The following is a 14,124-nucleotide window of genomic DNA, read 5'->3' as shown; positions in this document are numbered from 1 at the left end:
TAAATTGTTGCAATATTATTTTCAATCTTTCTGCCAAGATCATTGTAAAAATTTTATAGTCATTATTCAATAGAGATATTGGTCGATAATTTTTTGTTTTAGTTAAATCTTGCTCCTCTTTAGGTATTAATGTTATATTAGCATTTTTCCAACTATCCGGTATCTTTCCCTCTTGCAGAATAAGATTCATTGTAGACTGTAAAGGTAGCAAGAGTTCTTCCTCCAAACATTTATAATACATTGCAGATAACCCATCTGGTCCTGGCGCCTTTCCTAATTTAATTTTGTTTATAGCTTCAGATATCTCTCTTGACGTAATAGGGCCATTAATGGCTTGTCTCTGAAAGTCTGTAATTTTAGGCAAATTCTGTTTAGATATATACTCTTCTATTTTTTCAGATGGAATTTCCTGACACTTGTACAATGTTGAATAATATTGATGAAAAATCTTTTTGATTTTTACATTATCTGTCAGCGTCTCATCTCCTTCTTGTATCTTTAAAATAATATTTTTTTGACGCTCTTTTCTTAATTTATATGCTAACCATTTCCCAGGTTTATTTGCAAATTCAAAAGTCCTTTGTTTAGCAAAATTTAGTTTCCTTTCAATTTCTCTAACTGTCAGCATTGATACTTGCTTCTGTAGCATTTTAATTTGATTTACAATAGAAACTTTAGTTGGATTCTTTTTCAATTCTTCCTCTTTTTGTTTTATTTCTTCCAAAATTAATTGCATTTTCTGTTGTTTCTTTTTTTTTAATTCAGAGTTACATTTAATGAAATATCCCCTCATAAATGCCTTACTTGTATCCCAAACAATATTTTCACTTGTTCCTTTATGTAAAATGTTCAAAAAACTCTTTTAATTTCTTCTTACATTCTTGTACTACTTTGTCATTCTGTAATAAAGATTCATTTAGTCTCCATCTAAATCCAAGATTTTTTTTTTTTAAGTTAATATCACAGGATTGTGGTCCGAAAAAGTTTTTGGTAATATATCCATTTTAAAAATATCCTTCGCTAGGATTTTAGACATCCAAATCGTATCAATCCTCGAGAATGTTTTGTTTCTTTCTGAAAAATAAGTAAATTCCTTTGCGTTATCATTTATATATCTCCAGGTATCCACCAATTCTAAATGTTCCATCAATTCAAAGCAAATCTTCGGTAATTTACCCTGTGTCTCTTTGATATTTTTTTCAGAAAGCCTATCAATTTTTGGTGAGATTACCCCATTCCAATCACCCATGACACACCAATGATCATATGAAAACTCTGACAATTTTTCCATAAGTCCTGTGTAAAACCTTGTTTTATCTTCATTGGGGGCATAAATACCCACTACCAAAATGTTTGTACCCTGTAAAGTAATTTCAACCCCCACAAATCTACCACTATCATCCAGTAATACCAATTTAGGAAGCAATTGTGGGTTAATGTAGAGAACAACTCCATTTTTTTTTTTTGGTCCAGCCGAAATAAATTCTTCACCCAAATTTTTACAAATCAAATATTTGGAATCTTTCTTCTTAATATGAGTTTCTTGTAAACAAATTATATCCAATTTTAATTTTTTCAAATAATGAAACACTTTCTTTCTCTTCTGAGCCGTGTTGGCTCCATTTATATTCCAAGTTAGGTATTTGTAATCCATCTTTAAGCATGTATTTTAAAATGTGCCTGGTGCTCCTTTTAATCCATCATCTTCCTTCCCCTCCTCTGCATATCCTTGTTGACTTTGTTCCCCAGGAATTATGTCCATATCTTTGAGTTTATCTTCATCCATATCTTTTGAAGCTTTTCTCAAGAAGTCCCTTGCTTTTTGAACAGTATTCAATCTATATTTCTGTTGTCTGAATGTAAAGATCACTCCTTCTGGAACATCCCATCTAAATTGAATTTTGCGTTGTTTAAGTTTTTCTGTAAGGAAAGCATATTCTTTTCTCTTACGTAAAAGTCTAATAGGAATTTCTTTCATCACCAGTATTTCCTTACCATAAATTTTAAAGGTATTTTTAAAGTGTTGCTGTAATACCATATCTCTGGTCGTCTTCTTTATAAAGTGAACAAGCACATCTCTTGGTATTTTTTTCATTGTTGCATATCTGGAATTAATTCTATAAACTTTGTCTATTTCAAATTCCATCCGATCTTCATTCAAATCCAGAAATTTTGCTAAAGCATTAACAATTTTATCTCTGATGTCTTCACCTGATTCCTCAGGGATTGCACGGAATCTCAAACAGTGTTCTTTATTTCTCATTTCAGTCACAGCCATATAGTCCAAGTTTTTTTCTAATTCCAGATTTAGTATATCTGTTCTATTCTCCAAGATTTGTACCTTTTCTTTAGTAAAAATACAGTGGAGGTTGATACCCATTGGAACTGGTAGGATGGAAGGCAGGGAGACCAACAGTAGGTGGAGCAAGAGCCAATGAATAGGTGGGCTCAGCTAATTACAGTTTTGTCCCATCCTCCTCCCTGCTGATTTCTCCACTGCATAGAATCATAGAATAGTAGAGTTGGAAGGGGCCTATAAGGCCATCGAGTCCAACCCCCTGCTCAATGCAGGAATCCAAATCAAGCATTTCCGACAGATGGCTGTCCAGCTGCCTCCTGAATGCCTCCAGTGTCAGAGAGCCCACTACCTCTCTATTGGTTCCATTGTCGTACCACCCTTAACTGTTAGGATGTTTTTCCTGATGTTCAATCGATATCTGGCTTTCTGCAACTTGAGCCCATTATTCCGTATCCTGCACTCTGGGACGATCGAGAAGAGATCCTGGCCCTCCTCTATGTGACAACCTTTTATGTACTTAAAGAATGCTATCATATCTCCCCTCAGTCTCCTCTTCTCCAGGCTAAACATGCCCAGTTCTTTCAGTGTCTCCTCATAGGGCTTTGTTTCCATTCCCCTGATCATCTTTGTTGCCCTCCTCTGAACCCGCTCCAGTTTGTCTGCATCCTTGAAGTGCGGAAACCAGAACTGGACACAGTATTCAAGATGAGGCCTAACCACTGCTAAAGAGAGGGGAACTAATACTTCATGCAATTTGGAAACTATACTTCTGTTAATGCAGCCTAATATAGTGAAGAACAGGAGCTGACAGCTGGGGCCACCCCATGGGCTGCTTGTAATTAAGTCAGGCAGGCAGGTGAGGGCTCTTTCAGGGTAGACTGAGGTAATGGGGCGCTGCCTGACTCATTCTAATGAACCAGTGTCCATTGCATAAAGGTTTATAATGATCTGTAGCAGATGTGACATTTTGCAGTGTTTCCCCACTTTGCAGAGATGTCATTGTCCTGACTTCCACAAGCTGATTGGCTAGCATACATGTTTAGAGTAATGCCATGTACCAAACTATGGACAGTTCTTGCATGCAGGATGAAGGCCCTCATAGGATGCAAGTCAGGCAGACTCAGGAATCAGACATGAAAAGGACTTGAGAAGGATGTGCTCAAGAAGATTTATTAGCAGAAGATTTATTAGGGCTCAGAAGCATCCCTGGTATTGCAGTGCCCCAGTGATCTATTGGAGGAAAATCTCAGTCTTGCAACTTAGTTCAATGGTCCAGTACTATCTTCTGGGTCTGGCAATTGGTAGATGTCTGTCTCTTGATTCAGCAATGCACTTAATCACATATTTGTCTTTAAACAGATATCAACTCTTTGCTTCAATTTGAAATTGCTTGCATTTAGGCAAATGTAATAATACATTGCAGAACAATCCATTTTGAGGGCACATTTGTAGTTTGGTAGCAAGAGAACGTATGAAACAAGACTATTTGTTCTGTGAGTAGATTTCTTCCAGGATGGAATAACATTTCTTTTCTCTGGGAAGCTGAGACCTAGCTCTGTAGCAGCATTTATTGGCATATAGATATGTCTATTATAAAAAATGTATGTGTTTTAATATCTATAGATCAGCCTTCTGAAAAGCCCCTTACAAATGGTGATGAGAGAGAGCCCCGAGCAACAGTCAAGCGAAAGCTATCAAGTGCTTCAGAAGAGGATGAACATACTGGAGGTGAAGAGAAGAGAGAACAAAAAGAAAAACCAGGTTTATCGTCCTCAGAAAGTGGAGATTCACAATCAAGCGCAAGTTCTGAAAGCAGATGTGGCTCTGATTCAGACTCTGAATCAAGCTCTAGAACAGATCAGGACTACATAGATGGAGACCACGACTACAGCAAATCTGTGCAAGTGAAACCGAAAAGAAAAATTCGAAGGCACATCTCTAATGGGCAGAGAAACTGGCAGGGGAGAGGGACGGGAAGGAGAGGGAGATGGGGCCGATGGGGTAGGTGGAGCAGAGGGGGGCGAGGCAACCGGGGAGGAAGAGGCTGTGGCAGAGGAAGAAGAGGAGGCAGGGGAGGAAGAAGAGGCCGAGGGAGAGGAGCCTCCAGGGGGGCCTCCAGAGCCAAGCGCCCACGAATTGCCGATGATGAATTTGAGAATCTTTTTGGTGGACGCTTCGGTGAGAACACGTTTGGCGGGCGGTTCAGCAGGCCACCTCGGATTAAAACTAGGAACGAGGGCAGGCGAACCGTTTTATATAATGACGATTCTGACAATGACACTTTTGTGCACACTGAGGATCCCCTGAACCTTGGTACGTCCAGGTCAGGCAGGGTACGGAAAATGACAGAAAAGGCCAGGGTCAGCCATCTCATGGGATGGAATTACTGACAAATGGGAAACGATGGAAGTGAACAATGGCATTAAGACATCAAAGGCCTTCTACTGCAGGGATTTTTGCCAGAAAATTACTAAGCAAATTGTGTGGGGACTCAGCTTATGTTTTTCTGTGGTGCTTTTCCATTTTGCCCATATGTGTGTTTGAAGACTTCTGATTGCCACATGTTCTTGGCCAAAAGAAGCCTTTCCCATGCATTCTGTATCTGCAGAAATGCTTCCCCACACTACACCTTGAGTTTTCAGAGGACTGTGGCATTTGAATCATGATTATGAAGTCTCTCCTTTTTGTTTGTTTGTGTGTGTGTGTGTGTGTGTGTGTGTGCATTATAGAAACAGCACCTTCTTACAGAGTTTTTAAATTGTCTGTCATAAATTTCTTACATACAGTAATAACTTTTGCACAATACAGTGATCCTAAAGGCAGCTATAAAATGTTTACAGTTTCTCTATTGTGCGCAGGAACTGGATTATTTTAATCTTCCCCAGCCAAACTTTATGAATTTTTGATGAAGTATGTTCATACTTGGGTATCTTGATCTGCTTTTCCCACTGGTTCTTAATTCATGTTTTACAAATGAGAGGGAGAAAGAGGGGGTTGGTGCCTTGTAAATACGTAGCAAACCTTTAACGTATGATGTCTAACATATGCATTAACATTATTATAAAAAAATAATACTTGAGAACTATGAATATCTAGACACATAGGTGCCAAATGCAAAAGTTAACTTGCTTCTATTTTTCTGTTGCCCTCCTATTTTTATAGCATTAATAATGTTAACATCAGTGGTGAAATTGTCTCTTCTTCAAACACTGCTTTTCTAGTAGTTTAGCTACCTCCAGACTTGCAAATAATAGAAAGCAAATAATAGAAACTGTACAGAGAAAATTCTTTTTGTTTTCTTCAGTTGTAGGGCTGCAATAGGTGACATGGTAGCAAAGTTCCTCAGTAAGCTACAAAATAATCATTTATTAGGCTCAAATCTGATCATCATACTGAAGATTCTTTTAATAGATTCACTTATTCAGATAGTGGATTGAGCTTGCACAAACTTTCCTTACTAAATCGGTGAGTGTTTTTAATTTGATCCTTGAAACCTTGACAGAACTTTTTTTTACACCATGGTAATATTGCAAACTCAGTATGGACAGGCCACTGCATGTTTTCTTTTAAAACAATTGTAACATCCGAAGCTTCCAAAAAAAAAATTGATGCACCTTTGATTCAGAGATTACTAATTGGCAAAGGAGCTCCAGGTCATTGATCTCTCTTCTCAATGGTTTCCCCATTCACTTCAATGGAAGAACCCGAATGAATCACTGTTATTTTTTTGTGCGTGCTAATCTGGTTTATTCTCCCCTGTTGAATTGAACACAAATGGCACAAGTGGTTTTCTGGTTGGGTGTGATGCCATATGGTTTGATATTGAAAATTGGACAGGGAGCTTGTAACAGTGTTTAATTGTGCATCTATGTAAACAGAAATCTAGGCTTGGAGATGTTTGCCCCTGAGTGCAAATTAAGGTCCTGAAATGTGGGGTTTTTTCTCTTGAGATGAGAGTTTCTTTTTTCTGTTTTGTATAATTCACAATATCAGACATTGCCTAGAAAGATGGGCAGAGCAGGGGAAAGAGAAAAGGAAGCCAAAATAAAATAAATGGGCAAAATTTCATGTAGATTATTTTTATATAGTCTTGTAAGCAAACCTTTTGCTAGGCACGCTTAGTAACACTGAAAAATCTACATAAAATTACAGCAGGATTATTTAAATATAATATGTGTAATCAAATGCATGCATACACATATCCATATAAAAGTGGCTGTGGTATGGATCTTCCATAGTTAAAACATTAATAGATTTAAAAAACAAAAACAGTCAAATAGAAAGGCTTTTTTCAAATTGCTAAGGACTGTTAGGGCAAAAATAGAATAACAGTGTTAATGAATTATACAATATAGAAACCAAGAATTTATATACAGTCTAATTTTTAGGTGCAACCAGAGGTCATGTTTGGCACACAGTTATCCTGATCCAGTGATCTCTTCTGCCCGTGAAAGCCCCAAAGTGTGCATGGAGATTCCTTTCATCAAAACTGCTGGGTTCTGTTTGATCCTATGGATCTGCTCCCTTCATTGAAATTAGTGGGACAATCCTTTAATTCAAGAGCTTCATGTTTGCATCTGAGAGCATTCAGGGTTGGAGCACAGGATGCACATATATGGAGTCTTCCAGTTCAGTATAGCATTTCAAATGTATGTGGCAGGTGTGTATTTGAAAGGAAGCCTCTTCTCTAGCATGATCCTCCGCCCCATCCCCAGGCCAGCACGCAGTGGCGGCTGGTGGCTGCATGTCAAGGTGGCAAGGTTTAGTCCAAACGTTCAAGGAGCTGTCCAAGAACTAGAACCTGGAGCAGATTCCACCTCCTCACTGACATGGAGCCATCAGTTGCTACTGCCAGCATGGCTGTTTTAGTTCTAAGATGCAATCACCACAGTTACTCATAACTACTATGGGGACAAATAGTATTCTAAAGAACTAAACTGAGTCCATAGAAGATTTTTACTTTTTTTAAAAAAACTCTTACTGAAGCATCTCTTTTTAAAGTATTCAGTATGGGGGGGTACACCTTTTAGCAACAACTAAATATGGTGAAATGTCTTCAGTAATACCTTGTTTAGACATAATTGTGTACTGTGAAGATGACAGCAAAGCAAAATCATTTTGTGAGGATAAAAGTGTGAATTGGTTTTGTGCTTAGGAACGACAAAGAGCTAGGCGGCAGGGGTGCTACAGCAACAGAACATCTGTGTAAAGGATCTGAGGGTTTTTTGTGCGTGGTGGCTGATGGCTCCGGTGTCAGTGGGGCAGTGAATCCACTGGGGGTTTTAGTCTGAACTTTCAAGGAGCGATCGAAGGTGCTCTTTGGATAGTTTTCAGTGAAGATTCCCTCCTGTACCCATTTATTTGTTTCTTTTGTAGTAGTTTGAGGGTGTTGTGACCCACCTTGATATATGAGTGACTTTGACAGTGTGTCCTTTCCAAAGTTAAAATTGGATAGGACCATGTAGCAATATTGGCATGGAAATAATAAAAGGATTTAACTAATTGGACCCATTCTCCAATAGGCAGCTATTGGGACCTCTCTGATTTGGCCTTCCACGGCTCTACTGTATTGTACCTCCTTATTGTTTTTCTTGCACCCTTTTCAGATCCTTATAGTTGCCGCTGGTGCCCCAGTACCACCTGCCCCGTGGGAGTTCCACATGTGCAATTGCTGGACATCAACTCACCAGGCACTGTGCGGGTCAGACACTTGCAATTTAAGGTAGCCTCTTGGAGATATGGTAGACTCGCCTTCTCCACAATTTGTGTAATGCCACAAAACACTTTTCAAAATAAAGGTTTCAGATTTGAAAAATCCAGAGAATGCCACATTGAAACAGTGTAAGGAAGATCAAGAGATCTATTTACAATTACATTTTGGGATCCAAGTGGGGACCTCAGTGTTGCAGTTGCAGAAATTTAGTGAACCAACTAAGGCTTAATATAGCACCACGGTGTCTTCAACTAAGAATGACAACAAAAAAGTGTACTAGCTGTTCCAGCACAATCACTGGACAAAGAATAGCTTTAGCCTAGTCTCCATCTGCAGCGGAATAAAATGGTACAATGCTACGGTGGTTGAGTAGACTGTACTGCTTCGAGCTGCAGATGGGGAAATGCACTTTTGAATGCTTTCCCATGTCAGAAAAAAACCCCCAACATCCTTTTACCCAACGTAAATAAACAGCTAGCATGCTTCTGTATTGGTTGTCTCCTTGGAGGGAAGGGTTTCCTTTGTTGTTTTACATGGAGGAAGGTTTTAAAAAGTGTTTCCCTCATATTCAGCCTGAAGTGATACAGCTCCACCACCTCAGGACTACAAACTCATTCCCACTTCATCTGATACAAATACAGACCACACCCCGCCTTCAAGATATATATCTATTTCAATCTTTAGTGTTTATTTACTGAATCCTTACAGCAATGATCAAATGTCTAAACCCTGCTGAGGATCCTATACTTAGCCAATATTAACTGAAGATGTGGGATTCTTGCTTATGTGAGAGGCAAGTTCTCAGTTTGCTTGGTCCCTAATCATTTCAGCAGGTTTACTTGCAGGATGAATTAATGATGTGGGTATGGCTAGCTCTTCAGGCTCTTTAAGATTGATCTGCTTTACAGTCATTCAGTGTCCGACCAAAGAAATTTCCGTCAGAAAAATAGGGTGACAGAGAATAGATTGGGTGTTAGCAAATTAAGTTTTACTCAGAGTAGACCAGCAGAAATACTATTCAGTGATTCCTACCACCCTTCCCCCCCCAAAAGGCCATTAATGAGTATCAATTTTAGCTGTATATGCCATTTTTTTCATTAGTTTTTGCCTCCAAGATTAATTTCTGCACAGCATCTTTCTTCTAGGAGGTTAATGCCCTGCTGCAGTTGAGTCTTCAAATTCTGCTTTAACCCCCTGCTTTTTGTATGGTTATTTAATTATTCTCTATTTTGTTTGTTCTCTGCTATCTGCATATCCCATCCATGCTCCCTATCCCTCAAGCCTTACGATCTTGTGCTGTGAACCCATTATGTGTCCTAGTATTACTCCCAGTAATTCTAACTGGCAATAACTGAAGAACTTCATCTTATTGATGCCAAATTATGTTCACCAATGAACCTCCCAAAGGAAAAGTGCATTTAGAAAGGAAATGGTACTGGGTTTCATTAAGTAGCCACTGATCATCTAGGTAGAGTTGATTTAAGGGATTCTGTAAGGATGCCAAAGCTTTATCATATAAAGTGGCCTTTCAAAACTTGGTTGTGTTTAATTGCAGCAAATTTTTTTGTTGCAGTGAAACGCAATTACTCCGTTTTACCTGAATTCCTCATTGCTCCTGGCTGTGGTTTACTCAGTTGCTTGCCTCAGGCTGCTTATACAATTTGCCATGCGCATTTTGGAAGTGGCCTTCTAACAGAACAGTAACCGACCATCTTGAGCAATAGCCAGCATGATATATGCAGAAATATGAAAGACTTATTTTCACAGATTTCAGGTTTCCCTCCCTGCTATAAGACAAGAGAAAGCTTTGGCTTTTCACTTATGGTATTTGAAACGTTTCACCTAATGTCAAGAGCGATACTGAAATGCATCTGAAATGCATTGAATGCTTTGCTGAGCTTTTGAAGTTGAGGCAGCATCTTAAATAGTCAAATCAGCTTGAGTTTTAAAACAGTTCTCTCAAACATTCTCTGCCATCAAGAAGTAAAGGGTTTGTGACTTTTTGCATTCAATCACAAAGGCAAGTTGCACGTTCTCTAGGTTCCCAGTATAGTCCTGCTTTACAGAAATTAGAGTCCCCAAGGAAAATTTAAGATTGAGTGGCAGCCTCTCCATAAGAACGAAGGGTTCCAGCCTTCAAAGACTTGCCATAAACCTTCTGGACATCTTGTTCAAGTAAACTTGTTCCTTCTCATTACCCATGTAATCTTTAAATTTTGTTTCTTCCAAGATCAAAGACTAAAGTGTTCTAGCTTTTTTGTGGCGGGAATGTAATTGCCTGCAGAATGTTGCCTCTATTGTTTTGCAGCCTTAGAAACTCTGGTTATAGAATATTTTTCAACGTTAATCCAAATCATGCAGAGCTGTTGGTAGTGGTTGAAGTTGAGCTGAGTAATTGATCTATACCTAGTGTCACTGATAATGTATCTGGACAAAGCAAGATGTACTAGATTAGTCCTAAGAGTGTTTCACCAACTTTAACTTGCAGAAAACTGCTCCCGCTCTGTGTGTATCACAAAGTGGATGATTTTTAAAGTTATTGCATTGGATTTATAATTTATGCTACAAAATGTCATGAGAACTTTTCTTTTTGTAAGAACAGTTAAATATTTATAGGCAGAAGGCTCTGTTCAACACCTACAGGGATCAAATAGAAATCTCATAGGAGTTCTCATTATGTTCTTAAAAACATGTAATATAAATGACTGCATTTAACAAGAGGTCCTTTTTAAATATTACTATACCAGATGTTTACATTTTTTTAAAAAGGGGGGGTTTACAATGGTGATTATCAATCTGCAATGTTTTTAGCAATTATATTTGAGTGGGGGAGGGAGATCCATCAAACACAAAGAACAGTTGGATGTGTGTCGCTTAGTATATCAGATGTCTGCCCACAGCAAATTCATGCGTTATGGATCCCTGAGAAAATGTTATTGGTGCAATGCATGTTGATCAGCTCTTGTGCAAGCCCCATTGAACAGGAAACGCTTGTGAGCTTTGCCTTGGCCCACTATTTATTTTAAAGGAGTAAGTACAGGAAAGGTCCCTGTTGGGTTGTGCTCTGTATTTTCAAGCGCAATTGCTGTCACAGCCTTAACCTATAGTATTATATAAAATGGTGCTTTATAAATACATGTATATGTATGGATGTGGGTATGTCATTCGCAGACTGTTTTTAAGCAAACTGGAAACTATAATCTGCATACCGGCCATAATGCTTTGACATTTTCCATCCAAATATTTAAATATAAACTCAACATACATTAAGAATAATAGGCCTTGGTCTTTATAAGATTGTACTTCATGCCTTCCTTATTTTCCCTCCCCCCAAAAAACAAAAAAGGTGTGCAAGAGAGTAGGAGTGCTTGAAATGAGGTTGTCAGTATTTGAACATGGTGATACCATATATCTCTTTCTCTACTGCTCCCCTCCAATTGTAGTCTTAACTTGTCAATTTTACAATGGTTTGATGTGCAAACTCATGGCAAGACAGGTTTTTTTTTTAAGTGTTGTTCATCAAGCATGTTTCCATATCAAAGATAGTTTTCAGTTATTATTTTGTGATCTCACTCCTACGCTTCCTTCTTTTTCATAAAAGCATCACAGCAAACTTTGTTCAGAAGTATCAGTTTTTACAGTTGAGCTTCAGACACATGGAAACTCAGTGCCGTCTAAAAGCTCTGTATATTGTATTCTTAACAATATAAAATACTCCTCAACTACCCCTCCCCCCCAAAAAAATAGGTGCACGCAAACTGGTTTAAAGTGATATTGTCTTGCTTCCATCTTGTTTTCAGGGGATGCTCCGTGTTCATATCTTTACATCTGCTATCTCAGGTCCCTTTAAAATGAAATGCTTCAGGGATTTTTAATGCCACTTGATGTTGGCAGACCAAATGTAATATTTATATGCAATGAGCTTATTAGTTTTTTGTATTGTAAAAAATGTAAATTTGTAAACTTTTTTCCCTAGAAGTTTTTTTGGGGGTAGCAGGGAGGGGGAAGGAAGTCACTTAATGTAATTTAGGATGTTTCATTTTCCAGCTGTGGGATTATCTTAATTAAAAAGAAATTATTTGATTGTGTGTTTTTTTTAATCTATTTGTTGATGGTAAATGATATTGAATTCTTCTAAAACAACAACAACCCTAAACTAGGAGTCGGCAACTGATGGTCAAATCAGGTGCTTCCAGCCTCCTTGGTGAACAAGAGAAGCAGCTTTGGATAATTTGGAGAAACAATGAAAAGAAGGTGCACAAGTTGAAGAGGTGTTGCTAGCTCCTGCATCTCACAAGGTATGCATAGCGGTTCTTCTGTGGCCCCTGGAGGGCGTCTCAGACCTTTGGGAGTAATCCCTCCCACTGGACAGTGGACAGGGCTCTCTGGAAACTCCCATGTTTGGAAGCAGTGCACCTTAAATAGCAGTTGCTGGCTGCATGGTGAAGGTCAATAGTAGACAAAGGCTGATGCCTTCATACCCATGGACTAACGGAAGTTTCTGCTTCATCACTGAGACAAAAAAAGAACGCTCAACTACATGGATCTTCAATTTGATCTAGCATAACTATTTGTTGCCACAGGACAGGTGTGGGGAACCTAGGGCCTTCCATACATTGCTCAGCTACAACTCATCATTCCTGGCCATTGACCATGTTTGCTGGGGTTTGTGGGAGTTGTAGCAACTTCTGAAGAGCCACAGGTTCCCCATGTCTGCTGTATGAGATGCCCAGTACTGGGGCATGTAAATAGGCCTTATTACAGCTTGAGGGTGAATTAATAATAGCTTGCACACATGAAAGTTTTTGTGGCTTTGTAGTTTAATTACCATTGCTGACTAATTATTGTGATTGGACAGAATGCCTATATAAATCCTTCATGCAGACTTGGGTACTTTTCCCTATGAGTACGGTCCTCACAGCGGGTATTAGCTCCACCTATCGTGCGAAGGCAAGAATGTCTTTGAAGTCAAGACTAGGGGCGTCAGGCCCCTCCCACTCTCCAGTTCATTCTTGCCTTCGTACGAACAAGATTGGATCTTAAGCGTAGCAAGTAGCTTTTAGCTAAGTTTCGCATATTTGTTTGAAGTCCTTCCTTTCCCTGTTTGTGTTTAACTTTCCATTTAAGTTTGAGGATTCCCTCAGAGACCGCGGCTGCGGTTCTCTACGTTTCTTGGCCAATTTTAAGCCTTTTATTTTTTGAGCCTTTATTTCACCTTATCTCTCTTACTTGTTTGAAGCTTGTTTGAGGGTCCCCTCAGAGTCCGCGGCTGCGGTTCTCTTCGTTTTTGTCCGCTTTTGAGCTTTCCCCCTGGCTCTGTTGCATCCATCGGGAGCTCGCGGCTCTATTTTTTCCCTCTGCTGGGCTGTCTCAAGCAGCGTTCTGAGGAGCTCTTGGAGAGACTGCGGCTGCGGTTCTCTCCCAGGTGGGAGCTTGCGGCTTCCTGCCCTCTCTTTCTCCCTCTCTCTCCGTGACTTTAATTTCGCCGCGGAGAGCCCTTTACTCGGCGGCGACAGCGGCTTCCCTCCTGCTGCCTTTCCCGACACAGGCGTCTCTCGGCAGTCTCCTTTTGGGGTTTTTTAGAGCCGCAAGTGCGACTATCAACCCCGCGCCTCCCCCTGCGAGACTGTGCTGGGCAGCCCTTCCCCCAGTTCGTTACCAGTCGGCCGCCATTGCTTCTTCCCCCTCCGCCATTTTCGGATCATTTTTTCCCGCTCTTTTTTCCGGGCGCCATTTTTGTTGAATTCAAATTTCCCGCCTTTTTTGTTACCCATTTATTAACCAACGGATACCTTCCCTGCAAGTTATCTGTATGTGTGTTGTATGTGTGTTGTAGACAGACTTACAGGGCTTCCTTACACACAAATTTACAGTGGCTGACTTGTACTAAATTTGAATTATATTCAGTACCATCAAGGCTGGAGCTTTAATATCAGTGGCTGACTTGTAATAAATTTGAATTATATTCACTATTATCAAGGCTGGAGCTTTAATATCAGTGGCTGACTTGTACTAAATTTGAATTATATTCAGTATCATCAAGGCTGGAGCTTTAATATCAGTGGCTGCCTTGTACTAAATCTGAATTATATTCAGTATTATCAAGGCTGGA

At 39.4% G+C, this 14,124-nt stretch overlaps 1 protein-coding gene across 2 annotated transcripts in view; it reads left to right on the top strand.

Annotated features, from left to right (window-relative positions):
- The window catches only part of BRWD3 (bromodomain and WD repeat domain containing 3), an 86,250-nt gene extending 81,219 nt beyond the window's left edge, over positions 1-5,031 (top strand). For both annotated transcript variants that reach the window (XM_061599018.1, XM_061599017.1), the window contains exon 40: positions 3,923-5,031. In XM_061599018.1, the coding sequence (XP_061455002.1) occupies positions 3,923-4,689 (767 nt within the window). In that variant the 3' untranslated portion in view covers positions 4,690-5,031. The remainder of the gene's footprint in view (positions 1-3,922) is intronic.
- The last annotated feature ends 9,093 nt before the right edge of the window (positions 5,032-14,124 follow it).

The sequence above is a fragment of the Rhineura floridana genome, chromosome 16 (genome assembly GCF_030035675.1).
Source record: "Rhineura floridana isolate rRhiFlo1 chromosome 16, rRhiFlo1.hap2, whole genome shotgun sequence".
Taxonomy (NCBI): Eukaryota; Metazoa; Chordata; class Lepidosauria; order Squamata; family Rhineuridae; genus Rhineura; species Rhineura floridana.
This window is presented reverse-complemented; position numbering and strand designations above follow the sequence as displayed.